The sequence below is a fragment of the Hyperolius riggenbachi genome, chromosome 7 (genome assembly GCF_040937935.1).
Source record: "Hyperolius riggenbachi isolate aHypRig1 chromosome 7, aHypRig1.pri, whole genome shotgun sequence".
Classification (NCBI taxonomy): Eukaryota; Metazoa; Chordata; class Amphibia; order Anura; family Hyperoliidae; genus Hyperolius; species Hyperolius riggenbachi.
In genome coordinates this window covers 154804610-154825422 of record NC_090652.1, presented here as the reverse complement: position 1 = coordinate 154825422, position 20813 = coordinate 154804610, and the positions used below count along the sequence as shown (strand labels likewise).

General features: G+C 44.6%; 1 protein-coding gene across 2 annotated transcripts in view; it reads left to right on the top strand.

Moving 5' to 3' along the window:
• Window positions 1–6065: 6065 nt before the first annotated feature.
• The window catches only part of NTAN1 (N-terminal asparagine amidase), a 50294-nt gene continuing 35546 nt past the window's right edge, over window positions 6066–20813 (top strand). The window contains exons 1-2 of one of the 2 annotated variants that reach the window (XM_068244779.1): window positions 6066–6216; window positions 15575–15677. In XM_068244779.1, coding sequence (XP_068100880.1) covers window positions 6136–6216; window positions 15575–15677 — 184 coding nt within the window. In that variant the 5' untranslated portion in view covers window positions 6066–6135. The remainder of the gene's footprint in view (window positions 6217–15574; window positions 15678–20813) is intronic. The other variant, XM_068244778.1, reaches the window with a different exon arrangement.

Here is a 20813-nt window from a genome sequence, read left to right as displayed (position 1 = left end):
GCCTTTACTGCAAACAGATTGTGAATCGATTTCAGCCTGAAACCGATCATAATCTGTGGAGCCGCCGCTGCCGCCTGTCCCCCCTCCCCCCCCCCCCCCCCCCCCGCACATACATTACCTGACGCTGGCTCCCGGGCATCTTCTCCGCATCTCCTCCACGCTGCACCCGCTCCATCCCGGCGCTTCCTGTGTCACTCCGTGACCAGGAAGTTCAAATAGAGCGCCCTCTATTTGAACTTCCTGGTCACTGCAGTGACAGGAAGCGCCGGGATGGAGCGGGTACAGCGCGGAGAAGACACCTGGGAGCCAGCGTCAGGTAATGTATACCTGATCGGATCAGCCGCCGCTAGCGACGCGCTCCCTACCCGCGGGCGATCGAGGGTAATTTCCCGCACGGCGCGATCGAAGGACTGATCCGATTTCGGGAGGAAATCGGATCGGCGGGTGCGTTTAGCGCGAACGATTGGCAGCAGATTCGATCCCAGGATCGAATCTGCTGTCGAAACGGCCGCAAATCGGGCCAGTGTATGGCCACCTTTAGTCTTTCTCTTTCAACATGTTGGTGTCGTAGTCTTTGTTGTTCATCTGCAATTGTTCTTTTCTATTTATATGTTTTAGTCGTTTGTTTATCTTCATTTTTCTTTTCTTCAATAGATCTATTTTCTAGTGTTTGTCTTTCTGCTGGGCCGATTTTCAAAATTTTTTTTTTGCTGGACGCAGCTAGCACTTTGCTAGCTGCGCCAGCACTCTGATCGCCGCCGGCCCCCGCCCGATCGCCGCTATCTGATGCGGCGCGCGCCCCCCCAGACCCCGTGCGCTGCCTGGCCAATCAGTGCCAGGCAGCGCCGAGGGGTTGTTCGGGACTCCCAATGACGTCCCGACGTCGCTGACGTCGGTGACGTCATCCCGCCCCGTCGCCATGGCGACGGGGAAAGCCCTCCAGGAAATCCCGTTCTTTGAACGGGATTTCCTGATCGCCTATCGCCGGAGGCGGCTATCATGTAGCGAGCCCTGGGCTCGCTACATGATTTAAAAAAATAAATAAATAAAAAAAACTGCTGCGCTGCCCCCTGGCGGAATTTTTCATACCGCCAGGGGGGTTAATGTAAGGTATTTTGCAGGATAACATACACTTTTAGATTTTCTTTGGGTGTGTATTGCTTCTATAATAGCTTTCTGAACAAAAGTTCCTTAAAGGGCTGGTGAACACATAGAACGCTTCTGAACGTTTTACAAAACGCTACTTTTTTCAAAAACGCTTGGTTAATGTTTCCCAATGGGATTTTCCCAAACAGAAAAGATGGGTCCTGCAAAATTTCTCAGGCGATTCAGCTTAAATGGTTTGTATATAAGTAAGTGCAAACTCACTCTAATAAACAGAGTGATTTTCAAAAAAAAGGTTCACTCACAGCTTAAAATGTGTAAAAAAAAATTATTCTTACAAACACATTTTTTTTGGCTAGGCAAAACTGCTAAAAAATGAAAGAAATTGTTTTAAAAAAATCTAAAAAAGAAAAATGTTTAGCGTTTGAAATTACGCAAGAGCTTTTAGGTGTGCACCAGCCCTAATGGCTGGTACACACGAGATACTCTTGTCTCTCAGAGACGAGAGACAAGAGACAAAAAAAAAAAAGGCAGCGACAGTTCGTCGCCAGGTCCCTTTGTGCAACAGCCATACACACGGCGCACAGAGGGACAGAGATGCGGCAGAAGCTGTCGCCAAAGGTTCTTTCCCCCCGTCAGAAGCTCCATACATTGTGTATGGGGTTGCTGTGGCTAGTCCGTATACACACGCGGTACGCGTGGCGGACTAGCGGCAGTTGCGTCGGAGTTGTGGCGACAGTTGTTGCCGGCGATTGGCCGCGCCAATCGCCTGGCGACAGCTCAGAGTAGCGACGGTTCGGGACACGCGCGTCATACAGAAGGGCGACCTGTCGCCGCAACACGCGCGTGCCACGTGGTTGCAGCGACAGTTGTAGCCCGTGTGTATGAGGCTTAACAGTTTTGTTTTTTTTCAGGGTAATACATTCACAATTGCAGTTTTCTTTTAGATGTGTTTTGTTTATATATTTTGGCTATCAGGGTAATGCACTTACAGTTGCAGTTTCTCTGTTGGCGTACCTCACTACATTGGTCACTTTTGTTTGCAAATGTCCCTTTACCAGTGAGTCTTTTTTTGTTCTACGATTTTTTGCAGAGTAACGCAATTACAGTAAAGTCACAGATTCTCTGTTGGTGTACTTCACTACTTTGGTCACTTTTGTTTGCAAATGTCCCTTTAACAGCGAGTCTTTTTTTTTACGATTTTTGCAGCGAAAGGCACTTAAAGTAAAGTTGTAGATTCTCTGTTGGTGTACTTCACTACTTTGGTCACTTTTGTGATTGTTTAAATCACCAGCGCTAAAAAAGAATCGAAATCGCCCTTAATGTGAACAAGCCCTAAATAAGTGATTGGGATTTTGCAATGCGATTTTTCAAGAAATGTGCATTTTTTGCACATTTATTTAGGGCTTTTAGCACTTTTCTGAGCGCTTGTGATTAATTAGTGCTTTCTGAGCGGTTTTTAAAAAATCGCTCCCATTCACTTTTATAAAAAGCGTGTAAAAATCGCTGTGATTTTTCGCATTCGTGATCGTGCAATCGCAGCGATTTTAAAGGACTTACGAGGCCAACGGAGGAAAAAAAGTTAATTACCTGCATCGTCGTTTCTGCGCCCTCCGTGCCGATCCGCCGGGTTCCCCCGCTCATTATCCCCCCGGCCCGGCTCCCGACCCCACGGCCCGGGTCGGGCTCTCTTGCCTCTCCAAAGATGGCCGCTTCCTATGGCCATGGCTGCGCAGTCCGCCTGGCCGCGAGTGCGGCTGCGCAGCCCTAGGGCCAACACCCCCCCCCCCTGATCCACGCTACGTAGCACATAGGCTATAGGCTACATTCACGGAGGGACATTGAGAAGCTGCGTTATAAAGTCTTATAACGCAGCTTACCGCACTGCAATGCTAATCCTATCACAGTGCAATATTAGCAATGCTAATCCTATCACAGTGCAATATTAGCGTCGCATTGTAACGTGTAGCGTTATGGTAACATTGTTTGCAGAGTGTTACCTCTAACTGCATATGTTACCGGGTACAGGAAAGCATACTTTTCATTCCCTGTATGCTTTACTGTACCTACTGTATGTGACAGTAACGCAGCGTTAATGTGCGTTACCACCTTTTTTTGCGCGTTGCATTGTAATGCTGCATTGTGACTTTAACATTGCATTGCAATGCAACATACCACTGTGAATAAGCCCATAGACTATGGTTGAAATGCATTTGCTACAGGCTTCAGCCAGACCACAGTGGACCATCGGAGTGGCCACTACACTGTCTGCTCCCCGCTGGCTTTATGTAGTCTGGCAGCAAATGGAAACGGGGCCTAATACACAGCCTACTATGAGTTTAACAGACAACATGCACATTTTTAGTAGCAGTGCAGCATATTTTCATTGTACTTTATGCTTCTCTGTATGGTTGCACCACGCGTCTAATACGCGATGCCATGTCGGCACTTTCAACAGTTTAAAAACATAGCTTTATTGGTGTGAAAACTTTTTTCCCTGTATACTGTATTTGGGAACCCAATAGATTTTGTAGCGCCTAGGAAAACCATTATAGACATGCATGGCCTCGATTCATCAAGACTTATCAAATCGTAAAATACCGAACTTGATAAGTTGATTTCAGGATTCATCCAAGTTATCTACAGCTGTTAGCGAGCATTTGGTAATCATTCAGTAATGATGCGATAAAACAGAATAAAAGGATAAACCTGTCAGATCATTGCTGACAGAGAAGATGGAGCCATTTGAAGTGGTTATGTATCAGCTGAGAGTGATTCAAAGGCGCAGAAGGGCAAGAATAAGGTCTAGAACCATATCAATTTGCAAGAGAATGGATTTATTTGCTATACCAGGACATCTGCATTTCTCTTGAATCATCCTGTTAGAGAACACAGGCAGTGCCAGGGTTAACTAAACTGCTAGCTCCACTACATTTTTTTCAGAAAAGGCTCCAATCAAGCCGCAGCTGGCGAAATTGTGGGATTGTCCCAAGCCACTTCCAGAATCCTGGTCCAGGTGTTAAGTAGTGTTGTCCGGATCATGAACGATTCGGATCTTTGATCCGAATCTATTTTGTGAGTCGAATCATCCAAATCATCAAAATGAGTGATTCGGATCGCAAAAGGGGCGGGGCCATGAGCAACACGCCCCCTCTCAGCGGGCAGCGGGGTCCTGGAAGCAGAGCAGGGATTGATCGCTGAGTTGGAGGGGAGGCAGCCTTGCAGGGAGACAGCAGGTAGATGCGAGAGAGGGGACATGGGTGCCACTGCCAGATATGTGTAGAGCACACATACTGGCTATAACGTGCTGCTGATTACAGGCTGTCTGTTCCGTAGTTGTGCAACGTGATCACATTGGAAGCTTTTGGCTCAGCTCAGCATAGCTCAGTAACTTTGCAGGCACTGTGATTGCAGAGCAATATGATCCTCCTAAACAGCTGCACTTTACTTTGGGGAATGCTTTCTTTCACTGTGCGATGTTTGCATTCAGAGTACACAGATGAGCATATAGGTGAATTACATGTAAAGTATATGATTGCAGCATGTGGGTATTGTGTGCAAGCAAACATTTCTGCTCTCTGCTCGTCTCTCCTCCCTTCTCTGTCCACTCCCTGCCCTCTGTCCATCTTCTCCCCTTCTCTGCGTGTCCACCCCCCTCCCCTTCTCCTGTCCTGCTAGTCATTTCACCCCCGAAATGCTTCCATAGTCAAATGATCCGAGATTCGGATCAAAGATCCGGATCTTTTCAATGATCCGATTCGAATCATCCGGATCATTGAAAAGATCCGAACTTCCCATCTCTAGTGTTAAGCCCTATTCAGAATGTTGCTATGTAGTGTTCAAAGGACTGCCTTTTTACCCACAATTCCACGGGAATCCTATGGCCTTGTGTTAAAGGGATACTGTAGGGGGTCGGGGGAAAATGAGTTGAACTTACCCGGGGCTTCTAATCGTCCCCCGCAGACATCCTGTGCCCGCGCAGCCACTCACTGATGCTCTGGCCCCGCCTCCGGTTCACTTTTAGAATTTCAGACTTTAAAGTCTGAAAACCACTGCACCTGCGTTACCATGTCCTCGATCTCGCTGATGTCACCAGGAGTGTACTGCGCAGACACAGACCATACTGGGCCTGTGCAATACACTCCTGGTGACATCAGCGGGATCGTGGACATGGCAACGCAGGCGCAGTGGTTTTCAGACTTTAAAGTCTGAAATTCTAGAAGTGAACCGGAGGCAGGGAGGCATTGGTGAGTGGCTGCGCGGGCACAGGATGTCTGCGGGGGATGATTAGAAGCCCCTGGTAAGTTCAACTCATTTTCCCCCGACTCCCCTACAGTGTCCCTTTAAATTACCGCTGTAAAATGGAAATATCGTCATGTTACCAAATGGTTACCGCATTGTGATCGATATTTTATCGAAGTGACACCGAATGTGGAAAAACCTTGATGAATACAACTAGAAATCGATAAACTTCAAATTCGGTAATTCAAGGCCATGCTGGACACTTGCTTTTTTATAGCTCTGTATGCTGAAATATGTTAGGGAGAATGCATTATTGTACAATACATGTTCTCACAAAGCCAATCACGGTTTATTTGACCTAATCAATCATAACTGATGTATCACTTCTCCTTTCATTAAATGGTAGTATGTGTGATTGGGTGGCAATCTGTGCTTCACTAACGAGCACGCATGGGGATGTCCTCCTTGTCAGTTTTCCCAAGCCAATAAACCAACACGAAATGCTGCAGTGACTCCCATGCAGAAACTTCGCTCCAGCCCTGCCTTTTCTCCACAGGGTTAGCGATTAGCGAATAGCGATTCCTGACTGTGACATAAAATGGAATGTCATTGGTAACAAGTTCAGGCAGCTGGCATGCCGGAAGTTGTAGTTTCCTGATAGATGTTGTAGAATGGAGGACGTAAGCCAGTCAGACTACACTTCCCAAGCTGCATTGCGCGGTCAGCTGGGCTTGTCCTAGCTATTGTAGAGGAAGTTTAGCAGCAGTCATTGAGAGTTTGCAGCCAGGCATGCCTCTGCTTATTGACAGCCGGAGGCTCGATGTCAGCCACCCCATTGCCCGGATCCTGCAGCTGCATCCTCAGATAAAGGTACGTCTGCTGTCGGTGTGCACAAACACTGCACAGACACAACACCTAGGAGCTGCTGCTCATTACAGTACACGTTGCATCTACAATCACAGATGACACATCTACAGGGAGGCAGTCTTTATGTAAACTAATCACCACAACACCAATTCTGCTGCTACAATGCTCAAAATAGCTCTTCCGATTCATTAGCCTTTCAGAGCCAACCTCAGGGTCTGAACACTTTCTCTGGGAAATTAGCATACTCTTTACCACGTTCATTAGTTGTTATATAATGTAGCTGTTAGGGCTCTTCCACACAAAGTACTTTTTATTGTGTTGCAACGGACAATATCATTGCATTGCAACACAGTGATATTCCTGTGGGTCTGTGGTGAAACATTTTGCAACTTTATAAGATTTTGTAAGCAGTTGCATTGATTTAAATCACTGGTCAAATACGTGTTCTAGGAGCGATGGCGATTAGCACTTTTATATATGCTAATCACAATTGTTCCAGAATCTCTCCAAAATGCTGCAGGTAACGCGTTTGCCACCAATTGTGAAATACCTGCGATCAGATGCAATGAGATCACTGCCATTCGATTTCTATTGCGCTAGCACTTCGGCGCTTATCATCCAAGTGTGAGTCAGTGGGCCCTTAGTCACTGATACCAGAGAGAATTCCGTAGCAAAAGTTGCAGTTTTATAATTCAGACCACACTGGTCTACTCTATCATCAATAGTTTTCCTTCATTATAACATTTTAAAATAAGTACTGTATCAATTTAAATGATATAAATACCGTTTAGAGTCTATTGAACAGATTTTTCTGTGAAAAAATACATTTATTAACATAGATCTGTACATCAGTTCTGAAAGAGGGACTATTAAAGGGATTTCGTTCCCAAAGAGGAACTGTCCCTCTGAAAAAGGGACAGTTGGGAGCTATGGTATGGTTGCACCGCATTGGTAACGCACAGTGCATCCTTTTATCTACGTTGCATTGCGATCGTATCATAACATGATGGACTCGGAGTGAATGAGACCTTGTCCAGTTTAAAAATGCTGTATTTGGCTGTACAGTGGTACCACTTTTTATAGTCAGGGGTGTAAATAGAGGGGAGCAGCCCCCGCGATAGCAGGGGGGCCCCAGAGCTGTGTGTGGAAGAGGGGGGGGCATATACTTCAGATCAGGTGTTTTTGTGGCTACACTTGTTATGGGTGTGAAGATCATGGTGGCCACACGTGTTTTATGACCCTTGTGAGAAGGGCCCCATGGCTGTGAAGAGCACCAAGGGGAGGCAATGGATCATTGTGGGATCAAAGTTTTGCTGGGGGGCCCCATGAATTGTAGTTACACCACTTGTTATAGTTGTAGAAAAATACTAAGTGAAGCTGCAATGTACCACCTCTGCAACGTTTACAGTGCAGCAGTAGCATTACAGTATAATGGGTTACAGTACGGTAACTCTGAACACACATGGTAACAGGTGCAGTGAAGCATACTTTTCATCGAGGCTAGGCTCACAGTGGAACGTTGTGTTCCCTGTTTAACAGGAACGCAACAAAAAAGTCATACCGCACATTACTGCCGCATTAACGTCTCAAACAGTAGGTACAGTGAAGCATATAGACCATGAAAAGTATGCTTCCCTGTATCTGTTAACGTGTTCGTTTACAAGTAACGCCTGCATGCAGTGCGTTACCATAACGCAACACAGACTCTGCAACTATCACCCCTTTGAGATTGCCTTGAAAGGAGTTTTGTACACCAGGTGTCGAATATTATTCTGCTGATGTTTTAAGATATAGCTGATTAGTGTTTTCTGTAGTGGAAACAATTTGGCTTTGTTGGCTTACAATGATCATTAGTGATTGTTAGTGAGTCCGAAGGTACCCTGTGACAGTGCTGCTCACTGAACTTAGTTGGATATATTTTCCTGTTGAAAGGGAAGGGGTATAAGAAGCAGAAGGATTCCTAATGTAGCTGGGAGTAAAGCTGCCATTCTCCAAAATCTGACCTTTTGCTATTCTGCCAAAAAAGTCATTCTTAACCTTTTGGGGACCGCTTATATTAGATCCTATGCCGCACTTGTGCCTGTCTACGCTGCCCACCGTTTCTGCTCCCGACGCAATCGTACGCACACGAGAGGGGAGATTAAGCTGTCATATGACAGCTGACCTCTCCCCTCAGTGATCAGAAGCCGTCGCGTATGGCTTCTAATCACGTGATCCCTATGATCGCCGGCGGTAGGAGGGGAAGAAGAGGATCCACTCACATCCCTGACGTTTCCCCGGTGAAGCGGCACTCCCCACTGCTCTGTAGGGCATCCCCGCTCGCTCTGATGTCGGTGCCGGGTCCCGGCTTGTTGACATTATCAAGCCGCGACCCGGAACTGAGAGCCAGTACAAGCAGGGATGCCGGCCGGAGCGGAGGGATCCACTGTGGCTCATCGCTGGAGCCTGGAAAGTGAGTAAAGGCTGCTGGCTACAAGGGGGACATCTGGATCAAACAGGGACACCATGCCCACTTATCGCCAGCAGGGATCCGGCTGCCTGACCCCCTTCCCCCACCCTGCATAAAAATTTGCCTGGTCCTTAAAGGAGCACTTAAGTCTGTGGGAAAAAATGAGTTTTACTAACCTGGGGCTTCCAGCAGCCCCCTGCAGCTGTATTGTGCCCACGCCGACTCCATCAGGTGCTCCTGGCCCCGCCGGCAGCCACTTCCGGTTTCGGCGACAGGAGCCAACAGGCCAGGAAAGCGAGTGATTCTTCGCGTTCCCGGCCACAATAGTGCCCTCTATGCTGCTATAGCACATAGCAGCATAGAGGACGCTATTGTGGCCGGGAACGCGAAGAATCACTCACGATGCCTGCCTGTTTTTAAACAATGCAAATTGCCTGGCAGTCCTGCTAATCTCTGCCTCTTCTACTTACAGCCATAGACCCTGAACAAGCATGCAAATCAGATTTTCTGACCTGATTATCCAAATGCTTTTGTTCTGGAACGTGATTCAGACACTACTGCAGCCAAATAGACCAATCAGCAGGGCTGCCTGCCAGGCAACTGGTATTGTTTAAAATGAAATAAATATTGCAGCCCTCATGTCCCTCTCACTTCAGTTTCCCTTTAAAGGAAATTAATTTCAAGTTTTATACTAAGTAAAGGGAAGGCGGTGCATAACATAGAGCCTTCCTGGTCCTCACTCAGGCCTGGTGCATACCAGACGAGTTTTTCTGAGCGGTTTGAGGTTTTAAATCTGCTGCTAATGTTATCCTATGTGTCTGTGCACACTGGAGCAATGAGGTTTTGTAAAAAAAACCATAGCATTACATTGGGAAGAGCTTTTAGAGGTTTCAAAAGCTCTTCCCAATCTAATGCTATGAGTTTTTTTACAAAATCTCATTGCTCCAGTGTGCACAGACACATAGGATAACATTAGCAGCAGATTTAAAAACTAAAAACGCTCAGAAAAACTCCTCTGGTGTGCAACAGGCCATAGTGCCATAATTCTTGTGCCATCCACAGTTGATATTATTTGGCCTGCTAGGCTGAATAGCTTTTCAGTACTCCTTTGGCAGCCTTCGGAACCACTCACGACCCAGTCGTTCCGAAGATGAGTGCATCCGTACAGGGCATGCGCGAGTCATATCCGTACAGGGCATGCGCGAGTCATATCCGTACAGGGCATGCGCGAGTCATATCTGTACAGGGCATGCGCGAGTCAGAGAGGCTCACACATGCGCAGTACAGATACGCTCATTTTCAGAGCTACTCAGGGTTCTGAGTAGTTCCAAAGGCTGCCCAAGGAAAACCAGAGACCTAGCAGGACAAATAACGTTAACTGGGCATTGCGCAGGAATAATGGTATGGACCGAGTACTGGTATCCGGAGCCCTCCCTCTACTTGTGTAAGTATCAAATCTGGGCGCACCACAGACTTGAGGATATGAGGGGGGAAGCAGCGGGGGCACACAGTGGCGGGGAGGGGGCCCAACTCTCTCACCTTGGGCCCCCTGTTCAGTGCTCCCCTTCTAGAAATGACAACAGCGGGTAGGGAGACTCACCTCTTGCGTCCATGCGACACCCGTTCTTCTCTACAGCGCACCCATCCGGTAGTGTCTGCAACGCCCCACGGCACTTAGCATAGTGAGTGAGGTGCTGCAGAGAATATCAGCCATTGCATGGAACGCAAGAGGTGAGTTTGCATTCGCTGTCCGCTGCCGTTGTTGTCATTTCTGAAGATGGAGCCAGAGGTGAGGGAGGGGGAGAGTCAGCCCCCCCCCCCCTCCCTGCTGCTGTGTGCGACCGCTGCTCCCCTTCCTGAACCCAAAATGGCCCTGGTGCACCCCAGAGTCGTGCTTCCCCCCCCCCCCCCCCCCGGCTTCTCCCCCTAAAGCCCGCCTCCCGCTGCATGGCTGTTTCCAGTGTGGGGTAGATTGTCACACCCCTAGACATCTGTATGGCCCTGACAGTCTCCTGTCTGTGAACCTCATTACATTCTGGGAAATAGCCGCTTCATCGGTTTCCAACTGCCACGTGTGCAGCATCTCCCTCTGTGCATAGAACACTCAGTAAACAAACATTCCACAAAAATCACTTGACAGGACTAAAGATGTGGCCACCTGAGGTAAATCTCTGAATGTAAATCAAGGAGGGAAGGAAGTTTTTACAATGGGCAAACACGGATAAATAATTAACATTGTAAAGAAATAAGCAATTTTATTAATTATTTTCACTACAGTTTCTCTTTACTTCTGCTTCACTCAGCATAGAAAACAAAACCATTTCCTTACCCTGATGAACATGCTGATCCCTGTCCAAGCCAGCTGTATCCGTCACTGATAAATCCTCCATCTGCTGTATTCTGTGAGCCGTAGAGGTGCTCACACCGAAAGTGGTGTTATCCAAGTGAAACCTTTTATCTGGTATAGTTTGGAAGATGCCAAGACAGACACATGCTACAGCTTACACAAACTCTACATGTGCGTTTTTATATTGTGTGTCTATATATACATATCATTTCAGTGGCCCATATACAGTATAGTTCTTGGAGACATAGTACCTACATAACATGCATGTAGTGGAGCTAATTTTATATTCTGGTGTAATGTTTATATGTCTCGCTGTCTAGGCATGGCTACGTTAACTACAGGGGGTCCTCAATCATTCCACTTGTATTTTGCAGCTGCTCAAGACTTGAATTGCTCAAGGACTTTTTTATTGGCCCAGAAGCTTGGCATTAACCCCTTCTTAAAGCAAACCTGAACTAGTTTTGTCTAGTTGATATTATCAAAACTGGCTTTAGACTGAGAAACATACACTGCACTATACATACTTAAACCTATGACCATGTTAGGGATTCGTTTGTGAGCCCCTCTGAGGGACAGTTAGGGACATGATTATGTACTCTGTACAGCGCTGTGGGAAGATGTTGGTGCTATATAAATATTTAATAATAATACAAATACTTAAAATGATATCATTATAGCAGTGGTTGATTTACCACCCTGCCCCATCTGATGCATTGAGGTAAATTAGCCTTACCACTTCTCCCATTGGCATGGGAGTTCACTGGTCTGTGGATAGCTATTCTCTGCTACTCTTCTCAACAGGGCTGTGGAGTCGGTCCAAAAATCCACCGACTCCAACTCCTCAGTTTAGGATTCCACCGACTCCTCGACTCCGACTCCTCTAATTTGCATATTACAATTTTGTTGATTAAAAGTATGTAACATGAAATTCGTCTCTTAACTGCCAACGTTTAGGAATTTTACAAGACAACTGAAGTGAGAAGGATATGTAGACTACTATATTTATTCCCTTTAGACTAAAACTAGTCCTTGGTAAGAGTACTTGTAAAAGGTACAAACCGGAACAAAGAATATCTATCAGGCCCTAGGCAATGTAAGTGTGGGTACATGTAAGAATGATGTGCAGGTACTCTGCAGGGGAATGAGGAGATTGTAAATAGACAACACCTCTGTGTTCAATGTGCACAGCATTCTCAGTGGATTCCCTGCAGCTCTGTGGGGAGTGCATATGTAGAGTATAGTACTACTGTGTAACAAAGTAAACGTGAGACAGATGAAATTAAAGTTTTATACATACCTGGGGCTTCCTCCAGCCGCCTTCAGGATAATCAGTCCCTCGTTGTCCTCCTCCACCACCTAGATCTTCTGCTATGAGTCCAGGTACTTGAGCCAGTCGGGCGTAGTGCGCATGCACACACTCCGCCGCCAGGAGCATACTACACCTGTGCAGCACTATTGCGCAGGTGCAGAATGTTCCTGGCTGTGGGAGCGGCATGCGGCCGGACAGCGCTGACTGGCTGAATTACCAGGACTCATAGCAGAAGATCCGGGTGGTGGAGGACAGCGAGGGACTGATTAGCCTGAAGCGGGCTGGAGGAAGCCCCAGGTATGTATAAAACTTTACTTTTCATCCGTCTCAGTTACCCTTTAATTTGTCGTCACCAAACCAAATTTTAACATATCAAATTATTTTATTTCATGAGCAAAGACAGTGCATACATTTGCATAAATCAGCATCAATGCAGAATTACTTCCATCTCATTGACCATCTCTATTAGTGACAAGGCTACACATCAGGCTTTATTCTTACAGCATAGATGTTATTTAGTATATATAAGAGATTCCTGTGTACACATCATATATACAGTCACAATCAGATATGTATATCTGACCTTAAAAATACGGGAACTGCTTTATTGAAGCAGCACAAGTAACTAATTTTGATTGGTTTATTTCATTTTTGTGGACTAAGCACAGCTATTACTGTATATATACTGTATATATACATTCTTTTTAATGACTATTATCTGAGAAATAGAACATTTTATCATATTTTCTATTTTAATTACAGTTACAAATTCATTAGGAGTCGGAGTCGGTGCATTTTTTTCCGACTCCAGGCACCCAAAATTGCCCGACTCCACGACTCCGACTCCACGACTCCGACTCCACAGCCCTGCTTCTCAACACCTACCCAGTTCAAATATAGCACCATATTATCTACTCGTTCAGGGCCAGAGCACACCAAAAACCGCTAACGCATACGGCAACCACTAGTGTTTTTTGAACCGTTTTTTTATGGGCGATTCTAGGCATGCGAAGAGCGATTTTCTACACATGCCTAGCGTTTTTGTAGTCTTTTGGTGTAGCATATTTTATTTTTTGTTACAGTAGAGCTGTAACTGAACAGATTCTGTAACAAAAACTCTTGGAAAATCGCTCTGATCTAGCGCTTTTCAGAGCGATTTTCCACTTTCCTATACTTCACATTGAGGCAGAATCGCCTCAGAAATCCGCACAAATGCTGCAGGACCAGAGTTTGCATTTGAGGAAAAAAACAAATCGCTCTGGTGTGCACCATCCCCATAAAATTCATTAGGCAAGCGCTTTTCAAAGCGCAATTGTTTTTAAAAACCACTCAGAACCGCTCTTGGTGTGCACCAGCCCTCAGTTTATAAACAATATGAAACCAATCAGAAATGTGTCAATTGCATATGCTGGCTGATCTAAAGACATTGATTTGTAAACATGCTTCCTTGCCTTTCCTTAGCATACTGTAACTGATAAGAAAACAGTACTAAAATGTTTCACTTTATAATTACACAATAAAGAGGTTATGGGGGAGCATTATTGAATTTTTCTCTTCAGTCAACATTGAGGAAGACAACAAGCAAGCTGAGAAAACGCCACAGAATGCCAGCTTTAAAGCAAACCTGACCTGAAAATAAACTGAAGAAATTAATCTATCTATCCTCCTACTCCTAATTATGCTTTTTTTTTAGAATCCTGAAGTTTTATTTTGTGTTTTTAAAAGCTAATTTTTTTTCATTGTATTAGCTAAATGACAGTCTTTTAGTTGTCCAGAGCCACAATCTATGAATTATGCTTACTCTAGGGCCTTAACTTCACTTATCTCATGAGAGATGGCTTTAAATCAGACAGTAAGTATTTGATAATACTGAATGAAATTATCATACCCAGTCTGACACAAACGGTACATTTTTATCCATTTTCTTAACCAGGTGCTGCATTAGTTAAGACCTTTTCTCATCATTTAAGCAGAAGACTTAAAATATGAGATAAAACAGGCAGTTTGTCAGTATATTGAACCATCTCCTATGTGTGCATGTGAGAGTGCAAGATACACTTTAAAGTACCTGAATTGACATTTTAAATAAAAAATAGATACCTCAGTAGAATGAAGCCTCTGAATAGTCCAGAGGCTTTATCAATTTTCTTACACCCATCGTTCCAGTACTGAGCCTCTCTAAACATATTCCCCAAGTGTTTGCTGAACATGTCTCTTGTGGCCACTTCCACGATGTATGAGCTTATGCTTATCCATACTTCTTATATGCAAGTAAGGTTAGCACATGCTCCATTGAATGAAGCTGCTCATCATTGCTTTTTTCTCCGTGCACAAACACTTCGTTCTACTGGCCATGCGCAGATCTTACTCACACGTGGCCAGTACGGATAAGCTCATACACAGACGAAGAAGAGGGTACTGGGCAGCAATGGAGGGCTAGAAAAAGATCTGGGAAGCCAAATGTCATTGGAAAGTAAAGGCGTTGGTGTTATCTCACGACACAAAAGCGCAGCATGCTGTAGCAATTGATACACGGAAGTGTACGGAAGCAGTGACTCTGCCTGCTTATGTCTCCCATACGAAAGAGACCTTAAAGTGTACCAGACAAATCAATTCAAAAGATTTATACATACCTGGGGCTTCCTCCAGTCCCCTTCACATCGATCGCTCCCACAATGTCTTCCTCCGCCTTCTGATCCGGCTAGAAGCCCCGTAAATTTGCCCAGTCGGGGTCAGTTGGCACCATACGGCTGTGCGCGCCCCTGTTTCGCTCCCGAGGCTGGGAGCGTTTTGCACCTGTGCAGTAGTAGTGCGCAGGCACAGATCGCTCCCAGCAAGGGGAGCGTGGTGGCTGCGCATGCACAGTACACCACGGCTCGCCAAACTTACGGGGCTTCTACCTGGACCAGGAGAAGGCAGAGGAATATGTTGTGGGAGCGATCGATGCTGAGGGGGCTGGGGGAAGCCCCAGGTATACATAAATCTTTTCGTCTCTGGTTTAGTTTAAGTAGTCTTGTGGAGTCATTGTCCCCATGGGTCAGAGCTGATGTGGTGACATGGGGCTTCACAATGTTAGGTAGTTTTCCAGTGTGCTCTGGAAGAAATGTTAGCATTTAGTTAATTAAATAAAATTAAACTCCAGTTTAATTTTATGAATTCATTTTAATAAATTGTACCCCTTAGACTACAATGGTAAACAGTAGATTTCTGTGTTCTGTACATTTTTAATTTTTTTTTCTTTCTCCTTATTCACTAGGAACGAGCCAAAGAATTAACGAGCCAGCCAGTGCAGGTGTTTGGACCTAAAGGTTTTTTATACGTTCAGCAAAGGGAACTGGCTGTTACTACACCAAATGACAGTATGTATATTGTTTTCTTACATAAGAACAGCACAATGCGTCCTGTGCTCATTATTGCTGCTGTTAATGGGGTGGGGGCATAATGTAATGCCCAAAATGCATTTGGGTAAAGACAGCAGTTCAGTGTACAGCTTATAGTGACTGCAGAGGCTACAATTAAAGCCCGTAAGCCCTTAATTTTTAAATCACGCAGTTTTGTAAATGTGGTTAATAGCAGCTCACAAGTTTTCCTTCTAGAACTACAGCGGAATAACATATGCATACGCATGCACAATTACTGTCATCATGAGGGCTTAGGACTCCATCTCTTGGGTGACCGTTCAGGCCCAAGTACCAGACAAGCGAGAAGAACGCTATCATGCACACGTAGATTCCCCTTGCCTTTCAAATTTCAATAATTTTTTTGATTAGGGTATTGATTGAAAATTAACTGAAAGGGCAAACACAGGGAACGATGGCCAATATGTTGATCTTTTCCAACAAGTCTGATCTGCTTCCAATCGAGGAACAGATAGATTTTGAGCTTGGGATTGGTTGCTGGCAAAGAATAGGCTGTATATTTTTCTTTTGCCTAGTTTAATCATTTTCATGAAATAGGATCTAAAGTGAAAATTGCATGGTGTGTCCGAGCCTGTAGTGAGGGGAATATAGGAGAAACGTAGTTTGCAGTGCATTTACTCTTGGACAAATCCAATACAGGTGTATTTTACATTTTTCTAATTGTCATGATAGTAATGTACTAGGCCTGCATGATTTTAGGAAAAAATGTAATTGCGTTTTGTTTTTGTTTTTTTTATTTTTGTTTTATTTATTTATAAGGGGAGACACAGAGAGCCCAGTATAGTGTAGTATGTACTGGAGTTATGGATGTGGAGAGTAAGTATAAAATAGTTATACTCACAAACAAGGGTTACCGTCCAGGTAACTGCTATGAAGGCAGATGGGGAGATTAGACCTGTCCCCACTCAGGATTAAGAAGTCGCTCTCTGTAGAATTGGAGAAAGGAGGTAGAAATTCCACTCCACCAAGGGTGGACTCCATGATATGCGGTAGTACAGAGGCGCCAGAGGAGTAAAATCAATTTTTTAAAAGTTTAAAATGAAGTAGGTAGTGGTGGACTTACCCCTCCGTTGCAGACACAAAAATTGCTGGTTTTAGCAACAAAAATAGTTTATTTGCATACTCTGAATAGGGTGCAACGCGTTTCGCGGGTATATCCCACTTCCTCAGGCAATAGAATGGAGAATATAACAAATTACGTTTGGTACCTAGCTTAGCGCCTATGTCTAACTGTTGACAGGAATACTTTGCTAAGTACGTATGTAAAGGACAATATTTATATAGGTGTAAGCATAAACAAAAAAAATGTTTTTGTGTCAGTTAACCAATGTATTGAAAAGTGTTGGGTGGGTTCATTAATTCATAGTGAGAATTGATGTATTCTGTATATATGTATGGGGAAGGGGGAGGGTTTGGAAGGTGCTGGGAGGTGGTTTGGCATTAGTTGTAGTTGCTAAAATGATAGTGTACGTTAGTGGAATAGAGGGGACATTTACATGTGCAAAAGTACTAGTGGCAATAAGGGGGGGGGGGGGGGTATAAAACAGTGTAGATGTACTAAGTTTAGAGGGAATGAAGGATCTTAATTACTCAGCAAATGACGTCTGGTACCTAGCTTAGCACCTCTGTATCAGGCCGTATGAGGCTGGTGCTTTTTATATTCATTTAATCTCCTAATTGGGGATAATTAGCCAATGGAAGTTGCAGTGTGGGCTCACGTCATCAGCACTCGCTGTACATAAATAGGGGGGGGGGGGGGGGGGTAAGCCCACCACTACCTACTTCATTTTAAGCTTTTAAAAAATGTATTTTACTCTGCCACTGGTCGAGCACCTGCTAGTGCTTGGCACGGTGGGGTGGGGGGATTAGGGATTTAACATGTGCCCCCCTCTTCTCCCCCCATGGAGTTGCATCTGAGCCTAGCGGTTGCCATGCTCAGACATGACCAAACCAATTACATTTTTGTTTTAGAATTTTTCCTTGAAAAATTTCTGTAACTAGTACTAATAATAAAAAACTTGAAGAATGTACACAAGAAAACGTACTTGTTCCTATGAATTATCTGCTTAAAAGAACTTAAAATTACTTATCATTGAAAGTTTAGTACAAGATGACAATGATCATTGCAGCTGCCAGTTCCAAAATACTTTTTAGAATCTTCTCTGAATAATTATTCATATTTCTATTGATAGCTTATTTCAGTGCCAGCTCTCTTACATGTGTGTTGTGAGTTTTTGTTCCTGTTTTGCCCCTGGCAAACCTCCTGATGCAGTTGCTGACCCAGCTAGCCTGACTTCTGATCTCCTGCCTAATGCCAAGCTCTGCCCGTGTTTCGGCCTTGCCTGCCCTAGCCTGCTGTTAGTCTCATTGTTCAAGCTGCTTCCACCAGGCCCTGTCGCATGACCCTCCAAATCCCGACCGGTTTCGACGTTCCGTCATCAGCGGTGATCCCTCTGATGGCGAAAACTGGTCGGGATTCGGAAGGGGGCACTACTCTGATCTTTCTGTACATTCACTGTGTATTCAAGTCAATTTTATACATTTGGGTCCCTGTTATTCAGGACCCACAATGTATGTATTGCTTTACTTGTCTTTCTATGACTGTTTGGAATAAAAGGTTTTAATTTGCACCACAGTACTGATTTGCATATATACTGTGTGTGGTTGTGGTCGCCTGTTTCTGTATGTTGAGCACAAGGGTGACTGCAGGTCTTTTATGCCAGGAGCGCCAAGGTTTTGCTTTCTATTTGTTACCTGTGTGTGGAATAGGATCTCTGGCTGCCATCAAGCACTTGTTACTGTGATTGAAGAGGAGCGCTCGAATATACTGCACTATACCACTGCAAACTGGACGTTACATTTGTGTAGTAGGATGCCAGGCAGCTGTTCTGTGTAAAAATAATGCTTTCAGAGGTATGGATATTAAGGGCAAAGGCACCATTACTTTGCATGCAAGCCCGCTGTAGACCTGTCTCTTACCCATATACAGTCCTGGCCAAAAGTTTTGAGACTGTCAAAAATATTGGAAATTAGAAAAGTTGGTGCTTAAGTTTTTATAATAGCAATTTGCATATACTCCAGAATGTTATGAAGAGTGTTCAGATAAATTGCATAGTCCTTCTTTGCCATGAAAATGAACTGAATCCCCCAAAAAATTTCCACTGCATTTCATCGCTGTCCATTAAAGGACCTGCTGAGATCATTTCCGTAATCGTCTTGTTAGCTCAGGTGAGAATGTTGACGAGCACAAGGCTGGAGATCATTATGCCAGGCTGATTGGGTTAGAATGGCAGACTTGTCATGTTAAAAGGAGGGTGATGCTTGAAATCATTGATCTTCCATTGTTAACCATGGTGACCAGCAAAAAAACGCATGCAGCCATCATTGCGTTGCATAAAAATGGCTTCACAGGCAAGGATATTGTGGCTACTTAGATTGCACCTAAATCAACAATTTATAGGATCATCAAGAACTTCAAGGAAAGAGGTTCAATTTAACTTTTTAACCACCCTGGCGGTATGGATTAGCTGAGTTCGTACAGGAAAAACATGCAAAAAGCAGTAATGACGAGCTGAACTCTTCCATGCCACCAGGGAGATTTCCTGTTTCTCTGCACCGCTCACTGCACTTTTTACTGATCAGAGGGATTCCCCAGGATGGCTGGATGCCTGTCAGCAAGCTGTGGGTAGCGATCTGTGCTACCCCCAGCGTGCAGAACTAGCATCCAGCCACCCTGGGGAATCCCTGTGCAGCCAACGGGGCAGAGAATGTGCTGGCTGTGTGTGGGATTCCCCTTTCTGTGTAGGCGGGTGGCTGGGTGTCCCTTCTATGCAGGCCGGAGGTGGCCTGTGGGGATCCCACATGATTATTAGTTATGCCCCTGCATCAGGGCATCCTGTAATGTCCTGTAATGTTGTAACTTGCAGTTCACTGTGAACATGCATACAGCACAGGTTAGAACTCTCCATTTCTTCTTTTCTATTACTGCTTACACTCATGCACATTTGAAGCTTTTGTGGGCCACATGACATGAGGAGGCGGGCCTTGAGTTTAACACCTGTGGATAAGAATGTGAATGTGCTTTTGCCGTATGCATGCACAATTACTAAAAGGAGACTCAAAATGAAATCAGAAACTGGATCATATAGCATATATTTTAGCTTTGTTTATCGCATGGGTGTGCTGGGAGTGGGGTGCTCGTATCTGGGTGCTGTAAAAGGCCATGTGGTTTGGCCAGTTCCTTGTACACATGATATATGTTGCATAGCAGTTTTGTCTGCTCTCGGCAGCTGAATCCTATTTGGATGATTTGCTTACTTGCTTTATTGTAATGATATACAAAGTTGGCTGCTTGCTTCAGTTTGCTGTGCCATGGGGCTATTCTAGGCATACTAACATTTTGCTGATGAAACTTTTAAGTTATGATCCTGGCTGAGTTCTCTTTCATCTTATTTGCTTTACAAACACGCCTTTTATTGCTGTTTCTGCAGATTTTTGGCATTAGTGATGTGACTGCTGGATTTTTAAAGTTCCAGCTATCTTTGAAAGTGTAAAAACTCCCATTTACTGTATTTGTTGGAAATTATTTTTTTTTTTTTTTATGGATGCAATCCTGAACTAAATGTATTACTCCAATACATACAATGCGGAAAGCAATTATTTGATCTCTTTCTAATAATGTGAATACTTAGAAACTACCATAGTGCATTTTTATGCTAGTCTCATTTTAATGGAGAGAGATGGGATATTGACTAAAATAAATTGGATTTGCATGTCATAGAGGGAAATGGGTATTTGATCACCAGGAAAAACATGACTTGGAGTAGCACTTGCTAAGGAAACCCTTGTTGGCAAGCACAGCAGAAATACCGTAGCAATAGGGGATGCAGAGGTTGTGACCACATTGGGCCCCTGGACTAGAGGGGCCCACTGGGGGCTCTCCTTATCCATCTTATTAGCTTTTCATTGGTGCTATGCAGGTAGTGAACACCTGTATATGTGTATTGCATAGTGGTAATCATCAACAAACTGTTTCCCTAATGCCCGTTCTCACTAGGGCGATCAGCGGGTAATTTC